Source organism: Clavelina lepadiformis, chromosome 1 (assembly GCF_947623445.1).
Source record: "Clavelina lepadiformis chromosome 1, kaClaLepa1.1, whole genome shotgun sequence".
NCBI classification, from domain to species: domain Eukaryota; kingdom Metazoa; phylum Chordata; class Ascidiacea; order Aplousobranchia; family Clavelinidae; genus Clavelina; species Clavelina lepadiformis.
In genome coordinates, this window is record NC_135240.1 from 14,790,661 (window position 1) to 14,812,760 (window position 22,100).

General features: G+C 36.2%; 2 protein-coding genes across 3 annotated transcripts; one reads left to right on the forward strand and one right to left on the reverse strand.

The window, feature by feature from the left end:
• The first annotated feature begins 1,592 nt into the window (after positions 1–1,592).
• LOC143451698 (U11/U12 small nuclear ribonucleoprotein 48 kDa protein-like) lies at positions 1,593–10,660 on the forward strand. 2 transcript variants are annotated; one of them, XM_076952417.1, is made up of 6 exons: positions 1,593–1,807; positions 6,364–6,479; positions 6,606–6,803; positions 8,379–8,488; positions 9,222–9,286; positions 9,576–10,660. In XM_076952417.1, exons 1-6 carry the CDS (start codon positions 1,650–1,652, stop codon positions 9,883–9,885), a joined length of 957 nt encoding a protein of 318 aa, XP_076808532.1. In that variant the 5' UTR covers positions 1,593–1,649; the 3' UTR covers positions 9,886–10,660. The 2 variants fall into 2 exon arrangements, with proteins under 2 accessions (XP_076808532.1, XP_076808540.1); XM_076952425.1 differs by lacking the exon at positions 1,593–1,807 and adding an exon at positions 5,470–5,629.
• On the reverse strand, positions 10,044–18,497 carry LOC143449364 (uncharacterized). Its single transcript, XM_076949535.1, has 13 exons — positions 18,141–18,497; positions 17,454–17,655; positions 17,243–17,390; positions 16,525–16,858; positions 16,030–16,305; positions 15,573–15,945; positions 15,173–15,404; positions 14,445–14,589; positions 12,726–12,818; positions 12,160–12,399; positions 11,369–11,464; positions 11,006–11,191; positions 10,044–10,309 (listed from the first exon to the last, which is right to left on the reverse strand). The coding sequence occupies exons 1-13, from the start codon at positions 18,163–18,165 to the stop codon at positions 10,044–10,046; spliced, it is 2,616 nt and encodes an 871-aa protein (XP_076805650.1). The 5' UTR covers positions 18,166–18,497.
• Positions 18,498–22,100: the final 3,603 nt, after the last annotated feature.

Consider the following 22,100-nt stretch of genomic DNA (forward strand, 5'->3'; position numbering starts at 1 on the left):
AAATATTCAACTGAAGTTTAGGAATTTCTAGACAGAATTCACAACCTTCTAACCGTTCTTGCGAGTCAAATTGCAATATACAGTATTAATTATTCATAGTATGGTAGTTACTGTATAAAACCCAGTAACCACCTCCTGCATGGCTATTGTTTTAAATTATAACGCATTTTTTACCAGTGTGTATTTCAAAACTCCGCTGTGACAAAGGTAATTCAAGATTTGTGCATTGAACTGGACAGATGCTGTTCCTAGTTCGATCTTAGTTTTTACGTTTCAGTTTAAGGTGTGCCTCCCATGTGGATTGTCTGTTACTATAATCTTTACTGCTGTGATATTGTTCTCTTAAGAGTAAAGCTAGCGGATTTCTCCAAGTAGTGTGGTTGTTATTTCAAAGTAAACTATCTGAAGGTTAACGAAAAAGAAATAACACGTCATACGTTTTATTGCCGGTTAATGAGCAATGATATCAAATGCACAAATATCACAAAAACAACCATAAAAGCATGCTGGTTGATTTCGTTTTAAAACGCACATAAGTACAAACTAAATCAATTCAAGCAAAACTGTCAAAATTTCATAGAAGGTTAAGAGGTTGCGATGAAAAGAAATGCTGCATGCGGTACCACAAAAAACGTCTCAATATGACGTTTGACCGAAATCGTTCCCCACCAAAAATTAAAATTAAACTTTATCACATTAAACTTGAATTCATACTCGCTAACTTGAAAGTGTTGTGGCATTTGTAGTGATATACCAAACTACAAGTTATGCATATTATTAAAAAAACTGTACTGTCTTTAGTTAGTCATCTCATTTAAACATTTAGTTCTTAGAGAAGTAAAATGTTACCGGATTTCAACCAATGGGTGGCTTTGGGAAGTGCTTTTCGAGTGCTTGTAGTACATTTAGAGTGTTACGAATTTAGACATGGTTTTGTTGACAATACATCTGTGACGTAAGAGTGTTTTCAGATTTTTAGTGGTTACAAAGGAGATATTTTGTGACACATATGTTTGTGAACTGCTGTGCTACTCCGATTGGATATTACGATATAGCATAAGGCTATAAAAAGAAATAGTTTTGGCTTAATTCTCTTTTAAAATGTCACCTGTGAAAATATCGGCTTGTGAAAGACTCTCTGAAAAGTATGTTTTGGAAATGGTACACACACAATTTCTTCTTATCTAATAAACGATTTCACATTTTTGGAATATCAGAACTCGAACTTTTAAATCGCTATAGTGATCTGCTGTTGTAGAAGTCATTAATTAGTGCCAACAGACACCATCGTAATTAACGCCTGTAAGGTTTTGGAGTTAACTTTCGATCTTTTCATGACGTTTGACCGCAATTTTGGACATCGTTCCCCACCTGAAGTTTAAATCTAACTTTATAGTGCTGTTTTAAAACAATATCTACCATAAGATGTCTGCTGGTTTGACTCAGGTCTCAGTGGGCTACTGCAAAAAATTAGTGTTACTCACAAAAACACTAACACGTAACGCACACTCATCTGTTACGTTACAGAACAGAGCCTTCTATTGTTGTTAGATTTCTATGTAACTACGTTGCGCTAATGGGCATGATATTTCGTTTCACCAAAGTTTCACCAATGGTTTCACGATGGCCTTATCCTAAAGTGTTTTTCTATGGATGCAGAAAATGACCTGAAAGAATTTATGCAGAATGCAAAAGACATTTTACAAAATTTTGAAAGATGTTTGGACTGGAACATGCCAACTTGCTCCAAAGATTCAACTTCAAAGACCTGCCCATTTGACCAAGGCCACATAGTTCCTCTTAAAAGGTATTTTTTCGTTTTCTTGATAAGGCTGGCCGACACCATGCACTTTTTTTATGGAAGGCAAAAGACAAAGAAAGAGACTAGGGTACTTCACCAAAAGTATTGGCCACGCAACCTATTGTTAAAGATATGTGGTTATGTTAAATTAAAAGAATCATGGGTATGCAAAAAGTTCATTTTAGCTATTTAATGTTGAAGTTAGATTGAGATTAGAAGGTAGATTTAGGCTAGGTTTTTATATTATAACATTTACGTTAGGTTAACAAGAAACTGTGAAAAATAGCTTCAATTGTATAATTTTATTGCGGTGACATAGTGGCAGCCAAAAAGGTCATTCCACTGAAGTTAGTACAGCTATTACACCCAAAATTTTATTAGATTAAAATTTTTGTTGGTTGTTCTAAAACTTAAAATACCAAAAATGGCAAAAAAAAATTAAAAAAACTGGATGTATGCATGGTTTCAAAGTTATATATACTCGTTTAAACTTCACACTTTTGCCTCATATGCGTGTGCAGTCATCCATGATGAAATCACTGTTCATGTTGGAAACGCTCTCAGATAAAATAGAGGTGGTGGCATTATAAATAATGCTTTTGATGTTGATTAAAGGTAGTTCTTTACTCTATTTAGACTAGTTTAGAACTGTTTTAAGAAACACACTGCCAGTTATTGGTTGTTTAAAAATTTCCACTCTTGAAAATGACTCGAGTATAACGTGATCTTTGAAGTCTAATATCTCCGAATACTCTACATCCACTTTTTTCAAACCAATTTTAATAAACGGGAAATATCATACTCATTAAGCATAATGTTATATATGATATTGATCTTTATCTGGTTGATATTTTCAAGTTGATCTTATTATGTCAAATGCTGCATCAAACTTTGACATAAATGTGAAAAATGATTTTGAGACCAATTTCGAAGTTATGCCTTCAAATAAAAAAAAAAACAAATAACAATCGACTTGGTTGTGCCACATGTATCGAAACTTGAGTAAAAAATTTTATTTTGAATAATGAATATCTTGTGTTTCATTTTTAAATTAAAGATTCAGATTAAATAGCAAATTGATTGCTTGTAGTTATTACATTTACTCCATAATTGCGGTGCAGAGAAACATAAGTAAGGCACAAATTAGTAATGCGATAAAACAATATTTTCAAATCAACAACAATAACTTTGCAGAATCACTTATTTGTGAAATGCCCATGGAATCTGTCTTGGATTTTTTTTGGAGCATTCAGTCTTTATTTGGTATTGCCCCCTAGATAACTGAAATACCATAGTGAGCCAAAAATCATGTCACTAGTTCAATTTGGGCCGCACATTGCTACCATGAATAACTCACACCACTAACCAGAGAAGCACAGTACTAACAACTCGCACAATAACGAACATTATGACGCTCAAGCAATTTGTACATGAATAGAATAATAATGAACGCCACACTTTCCTTCATATTTAATACAACGATACCAACACCAGGGCCACACAAAACCTTCAAAAGAACCGCATGCGGGCCATGGGTTGGACATAGCTACCCTAGATGTTTACGAAGACGGAAACTCGATGCAACACAAAATATGCTGAAATGGAATCAAACACTGTTCTGGTCTTTCCACTGGCTAGTGATACGATTTTGCTGGACCAAATATGTACATGAAGTTCACAAAAGCATCAATATTTTTAAGATCAGTGGTTTTTATGACACCTTTGTACCAGTTTTGGTCAAATACTACAGCAACATATTGCTGTATCGATATTGGGTTACTTGAACTCGGAAAGTTTTTTACTTCAAGTTTTATTTCATTGTCAAAACTAACACGCTTGCAACATAGCTGATTGGATAGACTTGAGAAAAAACAATGAATGCTTCTTGTACCTTTGACAGTTTTTGCAAGATTATTCATGACTTCAATAATCCCCAACGTCACTTTTATTTCAGTTTTTGGAATGATTTCAAAATGAATATTTTGAAAAGTTTCTTGGCAATGTTTGAACATATCATCGATGGAAATGATCTGATTTGTGCTGTTATTTAATATCTTTTTCATGTAAGTAAAGTTTATGGCGCATCTGAAACTGCAGATTTTAAAAAATTGACGAATTGTTATTAAGCATCAAAGCGTGCAAGTTTTTTGCTATTTCTAGTTGAACTCATCACATGATTAATCTAAATGGGTTGTTTTTAATGTTTATGTCCATTATATCTATCTTATGCTTTAAAATTCAAAAAATCTTATTAGAATAATCAGTGTCATAATTTATGTAAAAATGACCCTTTGATTAAAAATTTTGAATTGCAAAAGTAGTCTAGATTCGGAAACAAGCTTGCCACTAGCCCACCACTTTTCAAAAAAATTCATGGTAAAATCGCTGAAATATTGAGGTTTGGAATTTAAAAAATTAGGGAATCTCCTTTGAAAGGTAGTTCAAAGAAAAACCTCGTTATGTTTTGCATTTTGGTACGATGTACATCTAGAAGTAAGTTTGATCAGAATCAAAAACTAAATAAATAATATCATGTTTAGATATCAAAAGTTATGGTTGATCCCATTTTCAGGCTGTTACCCTCAGATCTAATGATGTAAAATAAATATTTATCCTTGTGTGGATGGATGGTAAATAACGACCAACCAAAGCTTCATTTTGTTATCATAAACACTTTAGAATTACGTTAAAGTGAAAATTGATCAGTTCAATTCTGTATATCAATTTTTTACCCTATTCTATGATTATCATAATTATTTTCAAAAAGTTTCAAAAAATAGCTTTCTGCTGACAGAAGCTATGGAGTTATGAAATAAAAGTTTTCTGACAATTATTGCAAATTAAAAATGTAGCGGACCATCTAATTGTTTTGTTATCTTGAAACCAATTAACCGATCTTCACTAAACCTCAATAAAATTCAATGAGAATTTGCTATTATTGTTTTAAGTAAAAGATTAATATGTTGGCATAATTTAAATTATTAACAACCTTCTAATTCCTAAAAAAATGCTTCGCTAATGTACAAAAAACAAAGAATGTAAAGTCAGACCTCATTAATCCGGACCACTTCGTTTCGTCATAAAATTTCAGTTTAGTGCAGTATCAGGATTATCGGAAAGTGAAAAATCAATCAATCTTGCAAATGTTGCACCATGCTTAAAAAGCAGTATGCACCTTTCTCTAATTCTAAGTATGCGTAGGAGTTAAAGAGTGAAACTGCAACATTATTATGCGTAGATAATTAATCGGCTATTTTTTCATCAACTAACTACTGTATCTAAGACAATCGTGAATCATTTTCGCTTCACTCTTAATAATCCGGTTTATTTGATTTTATTGCTATTTATTTAGCACATTTGTTCCAAAACTTTTGTGTCCGAGTCGGACTGCGCTGTTTCTGGATTAAAGGGGTAAGATACATAGGAAGAAATCCACTCCTGGCAGTTTTGTGTCCGATAACGGGGATTCCGGTTGTTCGGGGTTCGGATTAACGAGGTCTCACTGTATTGGGACTATGTCCAGAACAGAGGTGAAGAAAGATACATTCAATCCTGTAATGGGATTAAAATTATGTATGTACTAAAACTGTTTTTTAAAATCCCTATAACGTGGTTTAAAATATATTTTTCTTTTGCTTCAGGCCAGTGGTATCCAGACTATGGCCTGCTGGTCAACTGCGGCCTTTCATTTTTTTTATTGGCCCTGCGCCCATCTTCGAGTTCACGCATAACCTCATTTCAAAGATAAAGTAATGTGAAGCAAACATTGAAAGTTTAAGAGTAGCAAACTATGTTTTCATGTGGCTTACTTAAAACTGTCTTATTCGGGTGCAAGTTATTTTTTATAAGAATTTAGTTGTAATTGTTAACTTGTGTTCATTAATAATAAGGTGACCTAAGTTATACAATTTGTTATTCTCCAAATATTACATAGAAATTCAAGAAGTATGCATCGCAAAAACTACGCAGAACTGCAATTTCTTAGGTCCCAGGTGTCCAGAGACCCTATTAACTGTTATTACATCAAATATGGCAAAACCAAAGGGATTTTTCAAATCCAGATACATACATAAAGCAAAAATCTTCATTGTTATATAAGTCTTAATCAAAACATACTGAGAACAACAATGACTAACAACCATTTATGTAATGTCCCTTGCATCGTATCACTACTCCCATGAAGATTGTTGAAGCATTGCTATCCTTTGCCTGACCTTTTTGGAATAAAACCATTAAAATAATTCTCTAGCTTTTCTGTTATATAGCCCTGAGCTGCGTAGACCTTGTGTTTGTGGTACCTTTTAGAGATGTCGGTGTAATTGGCTAATTTTTAAGGCTTTTAGTGATGTTTTTTGCACCTACTATTTTGCATTTTCTGTTGGAAAATGAATTTTACTGCCAATGTTATGGTTAATGGTCTTCACAATCTTTTATTACATTGTAGGCAAAGCAGTGACTTTCACACACAGTGATTACTGATTAACCTTTTAGCATATGGCTCTCAGTGAAAAAAGTTTGGACGCCCCTGCTTTATTGGTAACCTTTACTATTTTATATTCTAGCTATGAATCTCATGTGGAAGTATGCAAGTGGAGAAAATATGGTTATAGTCAAAATGAGACTGAAGACATCATTCAAGAAGAAAACAATCCATCATCAGCACCATGCGTTAATATGAGTATGATAGTTATTTCATTAGGTTTGAATTTATTTTTGAAAAGTACATGCTTAGTTTATATATGTGTTGTGTGTGGTTCTCAGTTATAGTGTAGCAAGTATAAATTTGGTTGTTGTGTGTACGCAGATGACATTCTAGCTTCTGTTGCTCCTGGTGTGCCACCACTTAGAACACATGATCGATATGTTAGTACTTTAACTCGAGAGGAAAGATTGAGAGCTTATGATCTTGCAATAGAGAAGACAAATACTAGAAAAAGGGCGAAGGCAGATTTAAAGCTCTATGAAGATTTGTCATCTGACATATTTGAAAAAAAACAAGCACGTAGGCATTTATTATTTTATTATATAAAATCATGAAATAATGATTGTGAAATTCACTAGGCTATGTTGCCCACATCAACTCCTAGTGCCTTATTTTTCATTTTAGAATTAAGAAGTTAAAAACGTACTAAAAGCAGAAAACATTAATCAATAACCATAATGGTAGATGGTAGTATGTTTAAGCTTGATGGTGCTTTCATTAAGCAGGGGAAATGGTACAAAAATGGATTAGGATTCAGGACTGAAAAAAAAACAGTCCGATTGGGAGGGAGGTCCGTTTAAACTTGGTCCTTGTGTATTGTCTTTTTGTTTTTTAAAGTATTCTTTGTTATATCATTGGTTTTCAACATTGGCTTGCCGAACCCATTGGGGTTGTAAGATGTTTGAGAGCAATCTTTGTACACCACTTGAATTAAATTTTGAAAGAATTTGATAAAAGCTTATTTGCAAAAATAATGCAATACCGACAAATAATAATGCAATACCTGTAAGACAAAGCCAACACTTAACAGTAATTAAAGCTTCCTTAAACTGAATTTTGGTTTGCTCCAAAAATAAATAACACAATACATTAAAGCCAATCACATCAGCTAATGAAAAAAAAAGCTATTCACACTAATAGGCAAATTACGAAAGAGTGTCACACAACCTTACAACACCACCATGTGTCATGAGTTGATTAGCAAGATGAATCTAACTCGGGCACTACTGTTTTTAGGCGATTACAAACCAAGGTATGTAATCATATAGTACAAGTCATAACCCACAACAACAACACAACAGGTAAACCTTTTCCGACCGCCACTCTCAATGTTAAAATAAGTGCACGAGCCTGCCTTCTATTTTCAGCAACGGAAAGCTGCAAAATGTTTTATTTTTTTTATTTCAAATATATTCAAGGGCCAAAATAAAAATGTTAAATAGATAGGTTAGGGCTGCCCCAGCTGTTGTATTCAAAGTGTCGCATTGGACAAGGCCCAGAGAAGGGTGAAATGTCTCTGGCAAGCATTCACCCTCGAGTCAAATGCCTAAGAGTCGAGAACAAGCAATCATCATCTTCGTTAATCTGTTCGTTGTAGTACTATATGCTCACTGAGATTGTGCATGTGCGCTCATTGTCAAACTCATCATAAGCCAATGAAAAAGTCAATACACACACACACACCAGTAAAGGATATACATGGTACAAGCTTTATAGTGTGTTATTATTTGACTTACATTGCAATGTTAAGTACAATTATTTGCGACAAATATGTCGTAAAATGTAGAACTTGGGCACACTATTCAAACTGTTCACAGCACACCTGGAAACTCTCATGACACAGTAGTGTGTTGTGGCCCGCAGCACACAGTTTATGAACCACTGATCAATAATGTTGAATACTTGGAAACAGGCACTTGTACTTTCACTAGATTAATTTGTTAAACTACGACAACTTGTTCTTGAAATGAAAAATTTCTGTTTTTATACAGCCCTGGTTTCAGTGTTTTTCTAATATTTCAAAAATGCTCGACTACACTAGAACAACAAAAACCACTATTTTTTAAACTAATGAATTGATAACTCATATTTTAGCATCCAACAAAAGTGAGTTAGAAGTGGCCAAAGAACATCGTGATCACAAGAGAAGACGACAGACTTACAGAGCAAAAAATATTCATATCACGAAAAAATCTCACACAGAGGTAAGTTTAGTGTTTGAACGTAGTGAGGAGTAATTTTGTATGCCCTTGTTAAAATATTGTTGCGCTCGTTATATGGTTACAAAAATTGTGGGTTCTTAAGCTTTTCCATCAGTATCATGCTATATCTTGCAGTAAAACTTATCTGCAAGAGTTATCTGGCACAAAAAGTAGATAATAATTGAAATTCAATTTCTAATTTTTGCTGGATGCTTGACTTCATGCCAGTTTATTTGCTGTCAGTGCAGTCTATTATAATTTTATTTAAACTTTAAATTTGTAATATGTAGTTGTTCATTGGCTGGTATGGTATTGTATGGTCCGACAACCTTATTCATTGACTAAAGAAAGCCTTTGCACGACAAACCCAGCGATGATTTCTCATCGCTCCAGATCGGTTACCGAGTTAGCCTTTGTGCAAATTCTGATCGGCACACTAACTTTATTTTTGTTCTTTGAATTTTATGTTGTATTGCCTGAATTTGGAATTGTCTAACAGCTCTATTGAGCAAGTATTGTCAATGCCTTGCCCAAGAGTATGACAATAGTATAACGCAACTGGGTATCAAATACGAAACGCGAGCTATATTTATAACAAGGACCGCACTCGATCCACTTGGCTACCGAGCCAACCGTATTTATTTTATGATATAGGTGCTGATTCAAATGTCTACAATTTAGATGAGGTGTCTTTTCCTTAAGCTTATACTGCTTATTTATGTGATGTTTTTTATAGGTCTTACATGATGTGTTGGAAGTTCACATGGAACAACTTCGTTTAATGTGGAAATCGAATTCAAGGTCTTGTTTTCCCAAATAACTTCCTGAATGATTTATTGTAGAGTTCTGCTCTCATTTTTTCAATTCATTAGTACACTTTAATGCATTAACCAGAAACCCAGTGATTCATTTACACTAATTTACAATGATCCCACCACTTTCGATTAAAAATAAAATTTTTTAGAGAATTTGAAGAGACTGGGTTAGCTTTGCCCAAAGCAAAAAATTAGTTACGATTCTTATTGCGGAGTTTACAGCATTGGAGTTAATGCAGAGAATTCTGTAAAATTGTCTCTTCAATATGTTGCAGGTCTGATGCTGCAGCAATGCCCAAATCAAAAGAAAAATCTAAGACTCTCTTGTTGAATAAACATGAAACAACTTTTCAGAAATTTGGAGACTCAAACACAAATAAACATGATATGGATCCAGCAGAACTGCGTAAGTGTAGTGACTACAGATCCCATTGTCGATCCGAAATACTGCCTGAAACAAAAGAGGGAAATCTTACTATTTTTTGTTCACCTAATGGCTACAACGATGCAAACAAACATAGTAATCGTAAGAAGAAATCTAAAAGCAAACACACAAAGAAGAAAAAACGTAAGAGTTCTAATTGATCATCACACCATCAATAGCGAAAGTTGGTAATGAAACAATTAATACAATGTCAGGTTTTCACTGCCATGGAAACTTGTCTGTGCTGTGACAAGTGAAGTACAAATATTTCGATAGTTCAAACACTGAGTATGCGGTGTGCCTTCAAAAGGTATTGGGCTTACAAAACCGATTCCTTTATATGCATGGCTAATACACTGCTAGCAGATAATGTGTTCACGTCATACGTTGTTTGGTGGATTTGACAGCCGGACGCAGATCTTGCCAAGGCATTTTCTGATTCACTGCAACTGGACTCAGTATTTACTTTTTCCCCCGAGGAAAATCGAATTCGTTTGTACTTTTCGTGAAGTTGTTTTGTCTTCATAATCGGTTGTGGTTTCAAGGTATTCTTTTCCATGATTTCGATTGAGTTGTCATTGGCACCTGGAAGAGTTGCTAAATATAATTTTAAAAAGAACAATATTATTCTGCAACTGTTGTGTATAGACTCTAACAAACTGTTAAACCCTGTTTATTAGCTGAATGTAAAATGGTTTGGGACAAAAAAGGTAATGTCAATGACGCTATCATCCCGTGAGGCTTTTACTTTATGGAGGACCATTTTTTATGATTCATTTGGCATATTAAGTGCTACGAAAGACCGGTGTTTAAAGTTTCAATGGCTATAGATTTAACATCAGTTGTATTAGAGGCTTTTTAGCGTGTTTTGTTTCAATATCTTTGTATGATGGTTTGCGGCTTGAACTTGATTAAGTAATAAAAAGCTATTCCAAATTTTAAAGTGCTGCAAAAATTTTTGCTAAGGTTTTCTGTTTATGTATGTTACTAACTTGTCTAGCCAAAATTTGCTACTGCTCGTAAGTTAACAGTCTAATAGGCTTTTGGATATTTAAAATAGGAAAATTGTTTTTGAAATTAACAAGTTTAAGTATGGATTAAATGGGGCTAGTTGTCACACAAAACTATTATACCGATCGTAAATAATAAATTATTTTAATGTTAAATAAGGTCCCTTCAATCACATGTATAATGCATAAGTGAGACATAAGTAGCCTCCTGACCACGCCGTGTACAGTAGCATAGGCTGTTGTACAGTATAATCAATAAGCGGCGACATACCTGTGTCATTAGACATCATGGTGTTGCAACGAACATAGGCCGGACTTCTAGCTGCGTCATTTATTCCGTTAACCTTGTACTTCAGCACACTTTGCCCTTTGCTTGCGAAAAACACTTTCACATGTTCGACGACATTAGAGTAGATGATGGGATTGACTGCACTGTTGATTGGGAGCAATATTGTCCCTGACCAGAAAAAATGCGGAGTATGCCTAATGCTAACTGTTAGAGCTTTGATGTGAGTGCTTGCAGTTTATTAATGCAGTGTGTGCTAACTTAATTTTCTGTTTTAACATATACGTTAATTGGCCACATATTGTTTTTCGATACTAGTGGTAGGCAACAAACTAACCTACTACCAACCTGTAATCCCATGTACAACAGGATGTAAATGAACTCCGCATAGTTTCAATATTACCATTATACAAATAGGCAGCCAACACACCATGTCTGTAAACACTAAAATACAAAGAAATATACATCAATACAATGGCGTATTTATGGGGCATTGGTCCATGGATTCCCCTCAACAACCCAGGCCGTTTTTACGTCTTCATTTTTTTGCTTCTATCACATTTCCTTGTTTACGACTACTTAAACCTTATAGGAAAATATTTAATAGGCGCACATACAACGTTTCAAAATCGTTGCATTCGGTTTTGCAACCTTTTCAAAAGTTTACATCATTAATTTGCAGCTACCGTATGTAAGTGTATAAGATTGGATTTCAAGTCGTTTGTAGGGGTTTTTTGAGGCATAAAACCCCAAATTTTTGCGCTTCGCCCATTTTCTATGAAATGGAGCAGCACGGTAATTTTAGACCCACCTTTTAAAAATTTCTGCCCACTCCTCCATGGCGATCGTAATAATTTATATAATTAAAATTTTAACAAACAATTGTGTGTTCTCAGGCTAGAGAGAAATATGACATAGGCCTATAGTTATATAATGGTTTTCATTTTTTTACTTACCAAAAGATACTGAGGAATTGGCCTTTTTCAATTATAACAATAACAAAATTAAGGTAATTGCAAAGTTTTGAACAATCACTCTAACGATCAGATGAATAGCTTACTTTAATTTATAGTTTTCGGAAAGAGTAATATAAGGGCTTATTAATAAATGTATAGCGAGCTACAGAAAGTTTTTCTTACCCAAACATAACACTTTTTTCTGCATCCTTTTGTTATCTCTTCTCCACCCTCTTGACCTACGTCGAACACTTTTTCGAACACATGGTCTTGATGAAGCACGGTAAATGACAGCATAAGCAATCGAAATGTAGATAAAGGAAATTAAATTAAACATTATCAGTGAGGTCGTATACTGCCAGGCTGGGTCTCCGACTTTTGTATAATAAAATGGTTGGCAAATGGGAACCCGGTTGTAGTAACCTATCAAACATATAACAGGTAAGCGGCCGTAACTTCTTACACAAAAATACAGGACATGGTATATCATGTTTAGAACAATTTTTGTTTTATAGGCTATCATTCAGCAGCGCTATACGTAAACCAGGTCGCGAGGTAATGGCCAAGACATTAAAGATACTTGCTAGAGTTTGGTGGACTTCCTAACAATGTATCTCAGAGAACCACAAGCTTGCTTGCAAGCAGTGCCAAATTGCAATCAGAGTAGGAAAATAGGCTATATAGGCCTATATGTATTAACAAAAATAATCGAGCGATTTTAAGCCCAGTGAATTTTTTGATACACATACCGATTGGTGTTACGTGTTTTTTATTCCACAGTGGATGATAACAGGAAATGTTGGTATTAGATACATACTCAATCATTGTATTCCATTGAAAGTCTGTGAACAAGCAAAATAATTAATGAAAAAGCAACCGATCTTTTGAAACACCAGATACGTCAATCAAATCAGTTTTTCATTATCCACATGGCACCTTGTATTATGAATGGTTCCAGATCGATTTCAACCCAGAACGGATAAACTTAGCACGATTCAATTGACATCTGTGAGTTGAGTAGGTGGTTCTTCGGTTGAACTATCCTGGGTTTACTCGTTCTGGGTTGAATCGTGTTTGGATTGAATTGACCGATGCCATGACCATGACCATTATCATAAATCTGGCTCGCGTTCATAATAGCGACTGTCAGAACAGCGACTATCAATAGAGCGACCACACGACAGCGATTCATTTAAAACAGCGACTGTCAATAGAGCGACTACACGACAGCGATTCATTTAAAACAGCGACTGCCACAACAGCGACCTCACTTCTTTTATTAAATCCAAGGCTTACGCGCACACGCACTTCCATCCCCCACACCTCTCTACACACGTATGCACGCAGAAACAGGCAAATACTGCGTAGTGAAAGATTGAAACGAAAAGGGACTTTAAAACAACATTTTATTTGGACTATCCATAGTCACATGAAGTCAAATGATTTAAAAAGCAATAAAATAAAAAAAATGCAATAAAAATGCAATAAAAATCAAGACACGTTTATTTCTAAATTGCGAGCAAGGGCTCGAAGGAACTGCCGCAGATCATACTGGCCTCGATTTTGCTGTACAACAGTGATTCGTGTGTTGATTGTCACGTATCTTTTCATTCGCTGAGTCAGGTCTCTGCCTTGTAGTAGCTGGGTTCGGTTTGCCCGTTGAAGGGCTTCCTCCCGTCTTCAAGCCTCGATGAATCGAAAGATGGAAGGATGATGTGTTTCCGTTGATCCCTGAAACGCATTGTGCCAACTCTCTAGCTGGTTGTTGGTTCGTGGCAGTCCCGCATCTTGTCTGGCTTTCACACTCTACATATGTACGGGAAACAATGGCTGTCGTCTGTCTCCCCGTCTGTTTCTTCGGCCCACGTAGTTGTCTTCGAAGTAATTTACGAGAGGCATTACTTCTGCTGGGTAGTCTGCCACCAATTCATCAAAGGCATCGCTCACTTCATCCACTGGTAGAAAGGCAAGAGCAAGGAGCATTTTCAGTGCCATCCGAATATTGTCGTCTTGCACATATAACCGTTGCAGTCCGTTTTCCTGAATCTTTCTCCAGAGCGATTGTCCCAAGTGAAAGTAACAGCCGTAGATGTGCGTTTGAGGAAATGCTTCAATGAGCGCAGCTTTGGAAGCTAGTTCAAAGTCGATCTGTACACTTCTTAATGCGGGTGATAACACTGCGGGTGATAAATTTCAATAAGCTTTGGTATTGTCCCATCACAATAGGCAATTAAGCAAATGTTCAAGCCTATTTCAAAAAGCAATGATAAACAACAAAAAAATTTGGAAAAGTGGAAAGCCTAGTTAAGTCGCTATCATAACAGTCGCTGTTTTAATGCGGTCCGCATTTAGACAATCGCTGTTTGGAATGTCGCTCACTTGATTACGTCGCTATTATGAAGTCGCCATTATGACAGTCGCTGTTTTGACAGTCGCTATCCTGCCTGGATGCCCATAAATCTGTATACCTGTTAGCGCTGATCTTGATTTTGCATCAAGCGAGTGAATACCTAGTACGAGCTCTTGCATACTATTTTTGTCAATTAAATCGTCAGCAAGAAATGGTAGTGGCAGCCAATATTGTGATATGAAGAATTCTGACGTGTATTTCATCTGCAAAATATATAGGCCACTGGACCATTTGTCGATTTTATTACGCGATTCCAACCTAACTTGCAGTCAAGGTGGTGAAGGCAAATACTTACTGCAAGTTAGGTCGGAATCGCGTAATAATATCGTCAACAGAACAAAACAACAAAAAGAGCAAGTTAGGTTACAGCTCGCTTAGATTAGTTTTGGCTGCTCGTACCGGTATTTAATGAAAAACATGGCGATTTCACTAGTAAATGCACACTAGTATTAACTAATGATGTGTAGATTCACTAGAGAGTGATGTGTAGATTCACTAGAGAGTAATGCACTATACTGACTATAGCATTCACTAGTATTCCCATTGTCATGTGATAATTGCTCCCATGTACCACCTCATAGTCGATGGCAAATTTTGGACTTTTTCGGCACATATTTGGTGATGTCCACCACTAAATATTATCGAAAAATTTTCTTTTTGGTATTTATGCATATAGGCCTACTTCCTGACAAGTTTTCATTGACATAATGCTCACTTGTTTTGGCAGTGTCTCTTCAGTCCACTTTAAAGAACGTTTTTGTGATTTAACAGAATGCAATAACTTACTTGAGGAATTACTGCAATAACGATTGATATTATCCAGGAACAAACGATTGCTGTTGCTGCACCACCAACCAACTGGGATTCTTCAATTCGAAATGGTTGCAAGGTTCCGTACAAACGATATGTTGTCATCAAAATTAGCAGAAAGACTGAAGTTTGTGACGATATTTGTGAAAGCATTCCTATCACGTTACATAGACGGCCCGTGCGCCAAACTCTATCATTTTCACAATACCTGAGATGAAGCATATATGCAATGCATCAAGCTCGTACCCGAGTAAAGCATTTTGAAAGCTAAATGCCTGATATAAACCTATTACTACAGTAGCATGTGACCCATTGAAAACATCCAATAAGCCTAGAAATGGTTTTGTCAATATTGATGTTTAATATTCATACCTACTTTTTTGATGTGATGGCCGCTTGAATGCCCAGAATTAATAAATATACTCCCATTAAAAAGTCGGAAAATGCGAGGCTAAGCACAAACGTCCTGTTACATTTCGCCAGACGACCGAGCCGTTTAGCGTGTCTATCCTTCCATAATTCCTTTGACGTTGTCGAGATCACAATGATGTTTCCAACTAAAGCAAAAGTGGACATGATCCAAACCGAACTTAGTAAAATGGGATTTCGAATCATTTCATTTCGATGATCAAATGGTCCAGTGTGGTTGGCGGGTGGTGTAAATAAACCCGGACATTCGTCGCTTCGGTCGCTACATTGTGTGATCCCATCAAAACGTTGGGCCCAATTTATGAATAAAGGATTTCCGCCTGAAACAAAATAACGTGTAACTTAAATGAGAAAATGATATAGCCCATGAGACACGCTATGTTACGAAAACACACTGTGTTTACCCCAGCAATAAAAACGCGATGCTATTGAGCAAAAAGCATCATCTCTTTCGCTTCGTTCGCATTCAATTACGTTATTGCCTACTTGACCAGATACAACATCTGCCTGCGGAGTTGGCGATGTTGACGACGCAGTAAGAAGGTTCGTTGCGCACTGAAACGTTTCGTTTATAATATTTTGACAATATTTTGGTTCATTCCAGCAGTCTAAGCCACATTCGTCGCTGAAGTCTTCGCATGCCGGTTCACCATCACATGCAGTTGCCATATTACCTGAATCTGAGCAATTATGTTTGTTGTTATAATGCCCTGTTTGGGCAGATTTGCAATAAGTTGAACAAAAATGTATACACACTAAACGTTGTGCTATACTAGTTAAACATAATTTAAGACAGTCATATAGCTAATATACGTGCGATTACTGGTTCAACAATATAGGACAATTACTTTATAAGTAGTGCTGGTATAGCTGATATTGTATAAAGGTTTTACGTTCACCTCTGCATTGGAAGCTACTTGTACAAAACTTCTCATCATCGCCATTAGGACAATCCATAAAGCCATCACACAAATCAGTGGGTACTATGCATTTTTGTGTAGCATCTGTTATGGACGACGTAGTATCGACAGAAACGAGTTCTTTTGAACATATAATTTCTCCAACGCTACAAGAGCCGCAGTTTTGAATTATTTCGTTTTTAAACTCATCATGTGCTGCTCGACAAATCTGGTCACATATGGGGTTTTTGAGAGAGGTGGAACTTAGCTGCGCTTTTTTCATGCAAAGGCATTCATCAGATGTATCATCGCAGTCGATGACACCGTCACACACCTTAAATCGCAGTTATTCAGATAAAATTATGGGTATATTACATGCTAAGGCAAGTTCAGCAGAATCATGTTGGCGTTCAGAGCCATTATTACCCTCGGCCTAAAACTAATGTCATTTCACGTGGCAAAGCAGAAAAATGATTCCACTGTATGAATAAAAGCACTTTCAACGTCTATTCGCTTATATCTAACATACTCAAGCAATGCAGATGTGCAATTACTGTTATATTCGAAGGATAACGTGCTAATTACCATTTTTGGTGAGAAACTGTTATTAGGCTTATGACCATAAATACCCAGATTGTAGGAAGTGCACTGAAAATGACAATCCTTTATACATAATAACCTAAGTAAATAATGAAATATAATTATTTTAAATCATTACTTGTATTACAGAGACTATTTGATCTCCTGAAATGCAGCGAAAACACTTGTTGTCTAGGAAGTTATTGTCATAATCAAAACATAAATCCAAGTCATTTTCACAATCTCCCACGTCATCATGAATAAAACTTTGAGGAATGACACATTTTCTAAAACAAAATCCCCTATTAAACAAAACTGGGCATTTTAAGGAAAAAATAAGGACTTCATACCTTCTGTTATTATTTAATCTACATTTAAATCCTCTCGCAGTGTAATTTTCGTCACTCCAATCACCGCAGTCATTTACGTCATTGCACAACAGTGAAACAGAAATGTTACGTTGGTTTTCACACGTAAATTGTCGATTGATCATCCCAACTGCAGTGGATGAAGACAATGCTTTTACTTGAAGGACAACGCACATAAAAATTGCTGAAACAAAAAATGTGTTGCTAAATCTTTTTTGTGCTATAGACATATGCATCAGTATAACTCCTTTTTTAATGCATATAATATGCCACAATTTATTATAGCTCATTGAAGAAATCATTTTATGTTTTGTCGCTTGCATATTTTTTGAATTCAGCTTTTCATTTCAAGCCACATACGTTTTGCAAGCGATCAACTTGATCAACCACACAATCGTTGTCATAGTGCACTGTAAGCATGAAAGACTGTATTAGAATTAGGTATGATGTAACCAAGAAATGCAAGTTGAAGCACTTTCACTGTTTTACAAGTTGTATTCTACACTTTCAGACTCAAAAGCCCTGAACTCCCGTGTAGGCCAACCTCGTTTTTTATATATATTTTAATATCATTGCCATCTAACCATTTTGTGTGTTTAAATATGCTTTTTTTCAGAGCAGCTGCTAAAAAGTCTTGGCTGACAAATGTAGACTCCCAAATATGCTTACCTCTTCTCAGTCCGACCAAATTCATTGCTTGCTTTGAACGTATTTCAAAAATTTAATGGAATTATAAAAAGTCTGCTACATAGCTCGCTATAACAAGAAACATTAACAACTATACACAGAAGCGAAGGTATTTGAAGCGTATACACTATACACCTTGGTTAAGAGCGCTGGTGCGTCAATATTTAACTTTATAAGCGTAGACATGTACTAGATGTAGCAAACCTTTACAGCAGCCTCGACCCGTGCTTCGCCTTCTTCTATGACATGACATGTAATATGCTTCGTTTCTATATTATGATGAATGATGTTTACTACGCTCAAGTCTGTCTATTTTAAACGAAGTTCTTTTCTCAAACACAGTGTTTTTCTCTATGTAAATAAAGATAATATAGGCATGCCTTTCTTAATTCATATAACAGATTATAGCACATGTTTGCTGAAGTCATACGTTATATGGTGCTATTAAGATATCAGGGCACTAACACAGTTTCCAGTAGTCTCATCGAACTGGTCACAACCTCGTTAGTTTTTGTTTAAAAAGCGTGGCTAACAATGGTTAACACCCGAGGTATGCAATTCTTTTCTTTAACAAAGTTGGAAAATTTAACGTTTTTTTTTAACTTTTGCCCTGAACTCGCATGTAGGCCAATCTCGTTTTTCATATATATTTCAATATTATTGCCATCTATCCCTCTTGTGTGTTTAAATATGCTTTTTTTAGAACAACTGCTGAAAAAAGTCTGGTTTGTATGTTTTATGTTTTTGTTTGTTTGTTTTATTAGCGTGATAACTGATAACGCTACACAGTATATAGTTACTCACAGTTAAGGGTGTTGCGGTTTACCATAAACCTGAAATTAAGTCTGCCTTTATGAAGGATAAAATCTTTGTTACATAGACAACAGGTAATCATGCAACTACATGTAGGGCTGTAGGCTATACCACATGAACGAAATTTTACTTTTTTACTTTTTGCCTTGTCATACGATAACATGGTTTCTGTTGTATTTGTCTGAAGAGCAACGGAAACCATGTTATCAGTTGCATTTATATCATATACTCATTTCTCATACTCATTTCTCAACCATTACTGTAGTTTGAACAGTACTCACTCAAATGAACTGTCACTCAGTTGAGCATGAATTATTTGTCACTCAAATGAACGTTAAAAGAATGTGTCACTCAAATGAGCTGTCACTCAAATGAAGTGTTACTCAGTTGATCAACTTCCTTCTTGACATCTAAGGATATTTTCTTGTAGGTTTTTGTCGTTCGAACCTGCGATGTCGAAGATCGATCGTTTCTTGTCACAAGACTCTATCGAAAGCTGTGCATTGTCTAGTCCAGTGTTTCTCAACCCCGAGTCCGCGGACTCATTCGAGTCCGCGTAAGGTTTTTGTGAGTCCGCAAGCCCATTAATTTACCGTATATAATTAGGCATAGGTCATAATTTTCGCGACGGCTCTTTGCCTAAAAAAGTAGGTGTCGCAAGAGATACCTTGGCGTGTTGGATAATTTTAGTTATTACAACATCCATTTGTTGGTAATTTAAAATAGTCTGATTAAGAGCCTTGCTTATTTCTTATGTTACACTGGTGGCAATCCAATTCCTTAATTCTTTTGTTCTCTTCTCCTTCTTCCAACTCCTGGCGAGCGAATCACATCCTTTTTTCTCTTTTTTAAAAGGAGTTTCCAAGTGTCAGAGCTTTTTTTGTTTCTTTCCTTCTCTCGCAATGCAATTTCGCTTGCGCACGGCCACTTTTTGAAAGAACAGAAACATGAATTTGTTGATCGTTTTAGCGATGACAAATGGATTGCCAAATTGCTTTTCTTTGCTAATTTTTTCAGCCTTGTGAACCAATGGAATGGCTCTATGCATGGAAAAGACAAAAATGTTTTAGATGTAAGATGCGTTGATGCGTTTAAAGCTAAAATAAAATTGTGGATACATCGAATGGAAAGTGGGAACTGAAGTGACTGACTGCTTTTCCAGCGTTGAACCTATTTTTTGAGGAGAAAAATATCGAATTGCGCGGTATTTGTCGAATGTTTCTTGAGCACCTCAATACATTTGTTTCTGAGCTGGATTGACATATTCCTTACCGGCGTGTCAGCGTTAGAGGTGCATTCAGAAATAGACTGCATTTCTGAACAGTTAATTGAACTGCAAAGTCGACAGATGTGGAGAGACAAGTTGAAAATTGTTTCTCTGACTCAATTTTGGGCGAATGTTCTATCGAAGGAACCTAACCTTTCTGACCTCTACAAACAAGCAGCAATAGCTCTTTTGCCTTTACCGACTACAAGTACATACTTGTGTGAAGCAGGATTTTCAACCTTAGCTATGCTTAAAACCAAGTGCCGGAACCAACTTCAACCGGAAGATGATATCAGGTGTGCATTAACGACCATAATTCCTGATTTCGACAAACTTTTGAAGCAAGTTCAGAGACGACAAGGTTCTCATTAAGATAGGTTGAGCAAAGGTCGTAATCTTCAAGGTTCTCACTGAGATTTATAGTGCATATATGCCCAATAAACAAACCGCTTCTGCTTTTTTATCTCACTTTTTTAGTGTAGAACTAACTTATTTTTTATTCTTATTACCTGAGTCCGCGAATACTTGTGCTAATAGGAAAATAGTCCGTGGGCTAAAAAGGTTGAGAAACACTCTAGTCGTTTATAGCTGATATGATGCGATTAGTCAATTTCCATGTCCAAGAGGATTTATGCATTGTCATTTTCCGTAACTGTTTCGGGTTGATGTATCGAAGGTCTTCGGTCAATTAGGTTATTATAGTGTTTGTAGAAGTCTTGTGTGTTTGACCGCTGCGACTTGTTTGTGTCGTTTTAGGTACTCAGTTTGTGCAATCTTTTGTGAACCGGTGAGGAAATGGGATATCTTTTCACTCTTATTTGACCTTCTTATTTTATGATCTTTTAACCATCTTTGTTTTGTTGCACTTGGTGTTAAGCGCTTGGTCTTGAACCGCAATTAAGAAAGCTTTTGTTTCTATCTAAGTTTTTTTAATCGTTGTGGGAAATATCCATGTAGGGCGTTCTGCTTCCATGTGCTAAACATAATTCCATTACGTTGTATTTCTAAACTGGTTACCGATGCCGAGTTTGGCGTGCAGGTTGCCAAGCTTTGTTGCTTGGACGAGCGGATCGCCATCCTGTTTTTCATCCCAGAAATATTTGCCTATAAGTTTCGTTCTTCTCTTCGTATGATAGTCTCTATGCGTTACTGAGATCTGTTTACCTTAATTGCGACTGACGTAGAGGCGATGGACGTCGGCTATTGGCTGAAGCATCTATTGGTAACGTCTTTTTGGTGCTTTGGTTGGCGTCGTAATTGTTCGTTTGTCCAGGCAATTACTCCGCCAGAGTAGCTTGCCACTGGCACTGCGCTGGCATTGATTGCCTAAATGTTTTGTATTCAGATTTGATTCGAAGAGTAACCATATGTAACCATGATTGGTAACCGATTCATCTATATTCCAGTTGGAACTCGTCTGCGCTTTGAGATGAACCGCGTTGTACAATAGGCTGTTCGCATTTCTCCAATCCGAATCGCATTTTGATGTTTTGTGAGAAAGTATTGACAGTTTTCTAACGGTGATCGTTAGTCCTTCCATGCAATTCCAGATCGTGAATGAATACAGCACTAGCTGGAGGAGCTTAACTATAGTAATCGAACACCGACAGATGGCATTGAGCCAATTCCCAACAACTACATATGCTTTTCAGACCTATTGACCAAAACCGTTCGTCGTGGCATCCCTGGAGGCTGTTCTGCGAAGTATGTGCCTAGCTTAACATCGCGCTGGAATGATCCCTAAACGCAATATGGTCTCCTACACCAAGCGACTCTTTCGTTGCCAACACTTTCACAGCCGGTGAGGAGCTGATTGATGTCATATCACAAGAGTGGCGGAACACCTGGAAGACCATGACGGT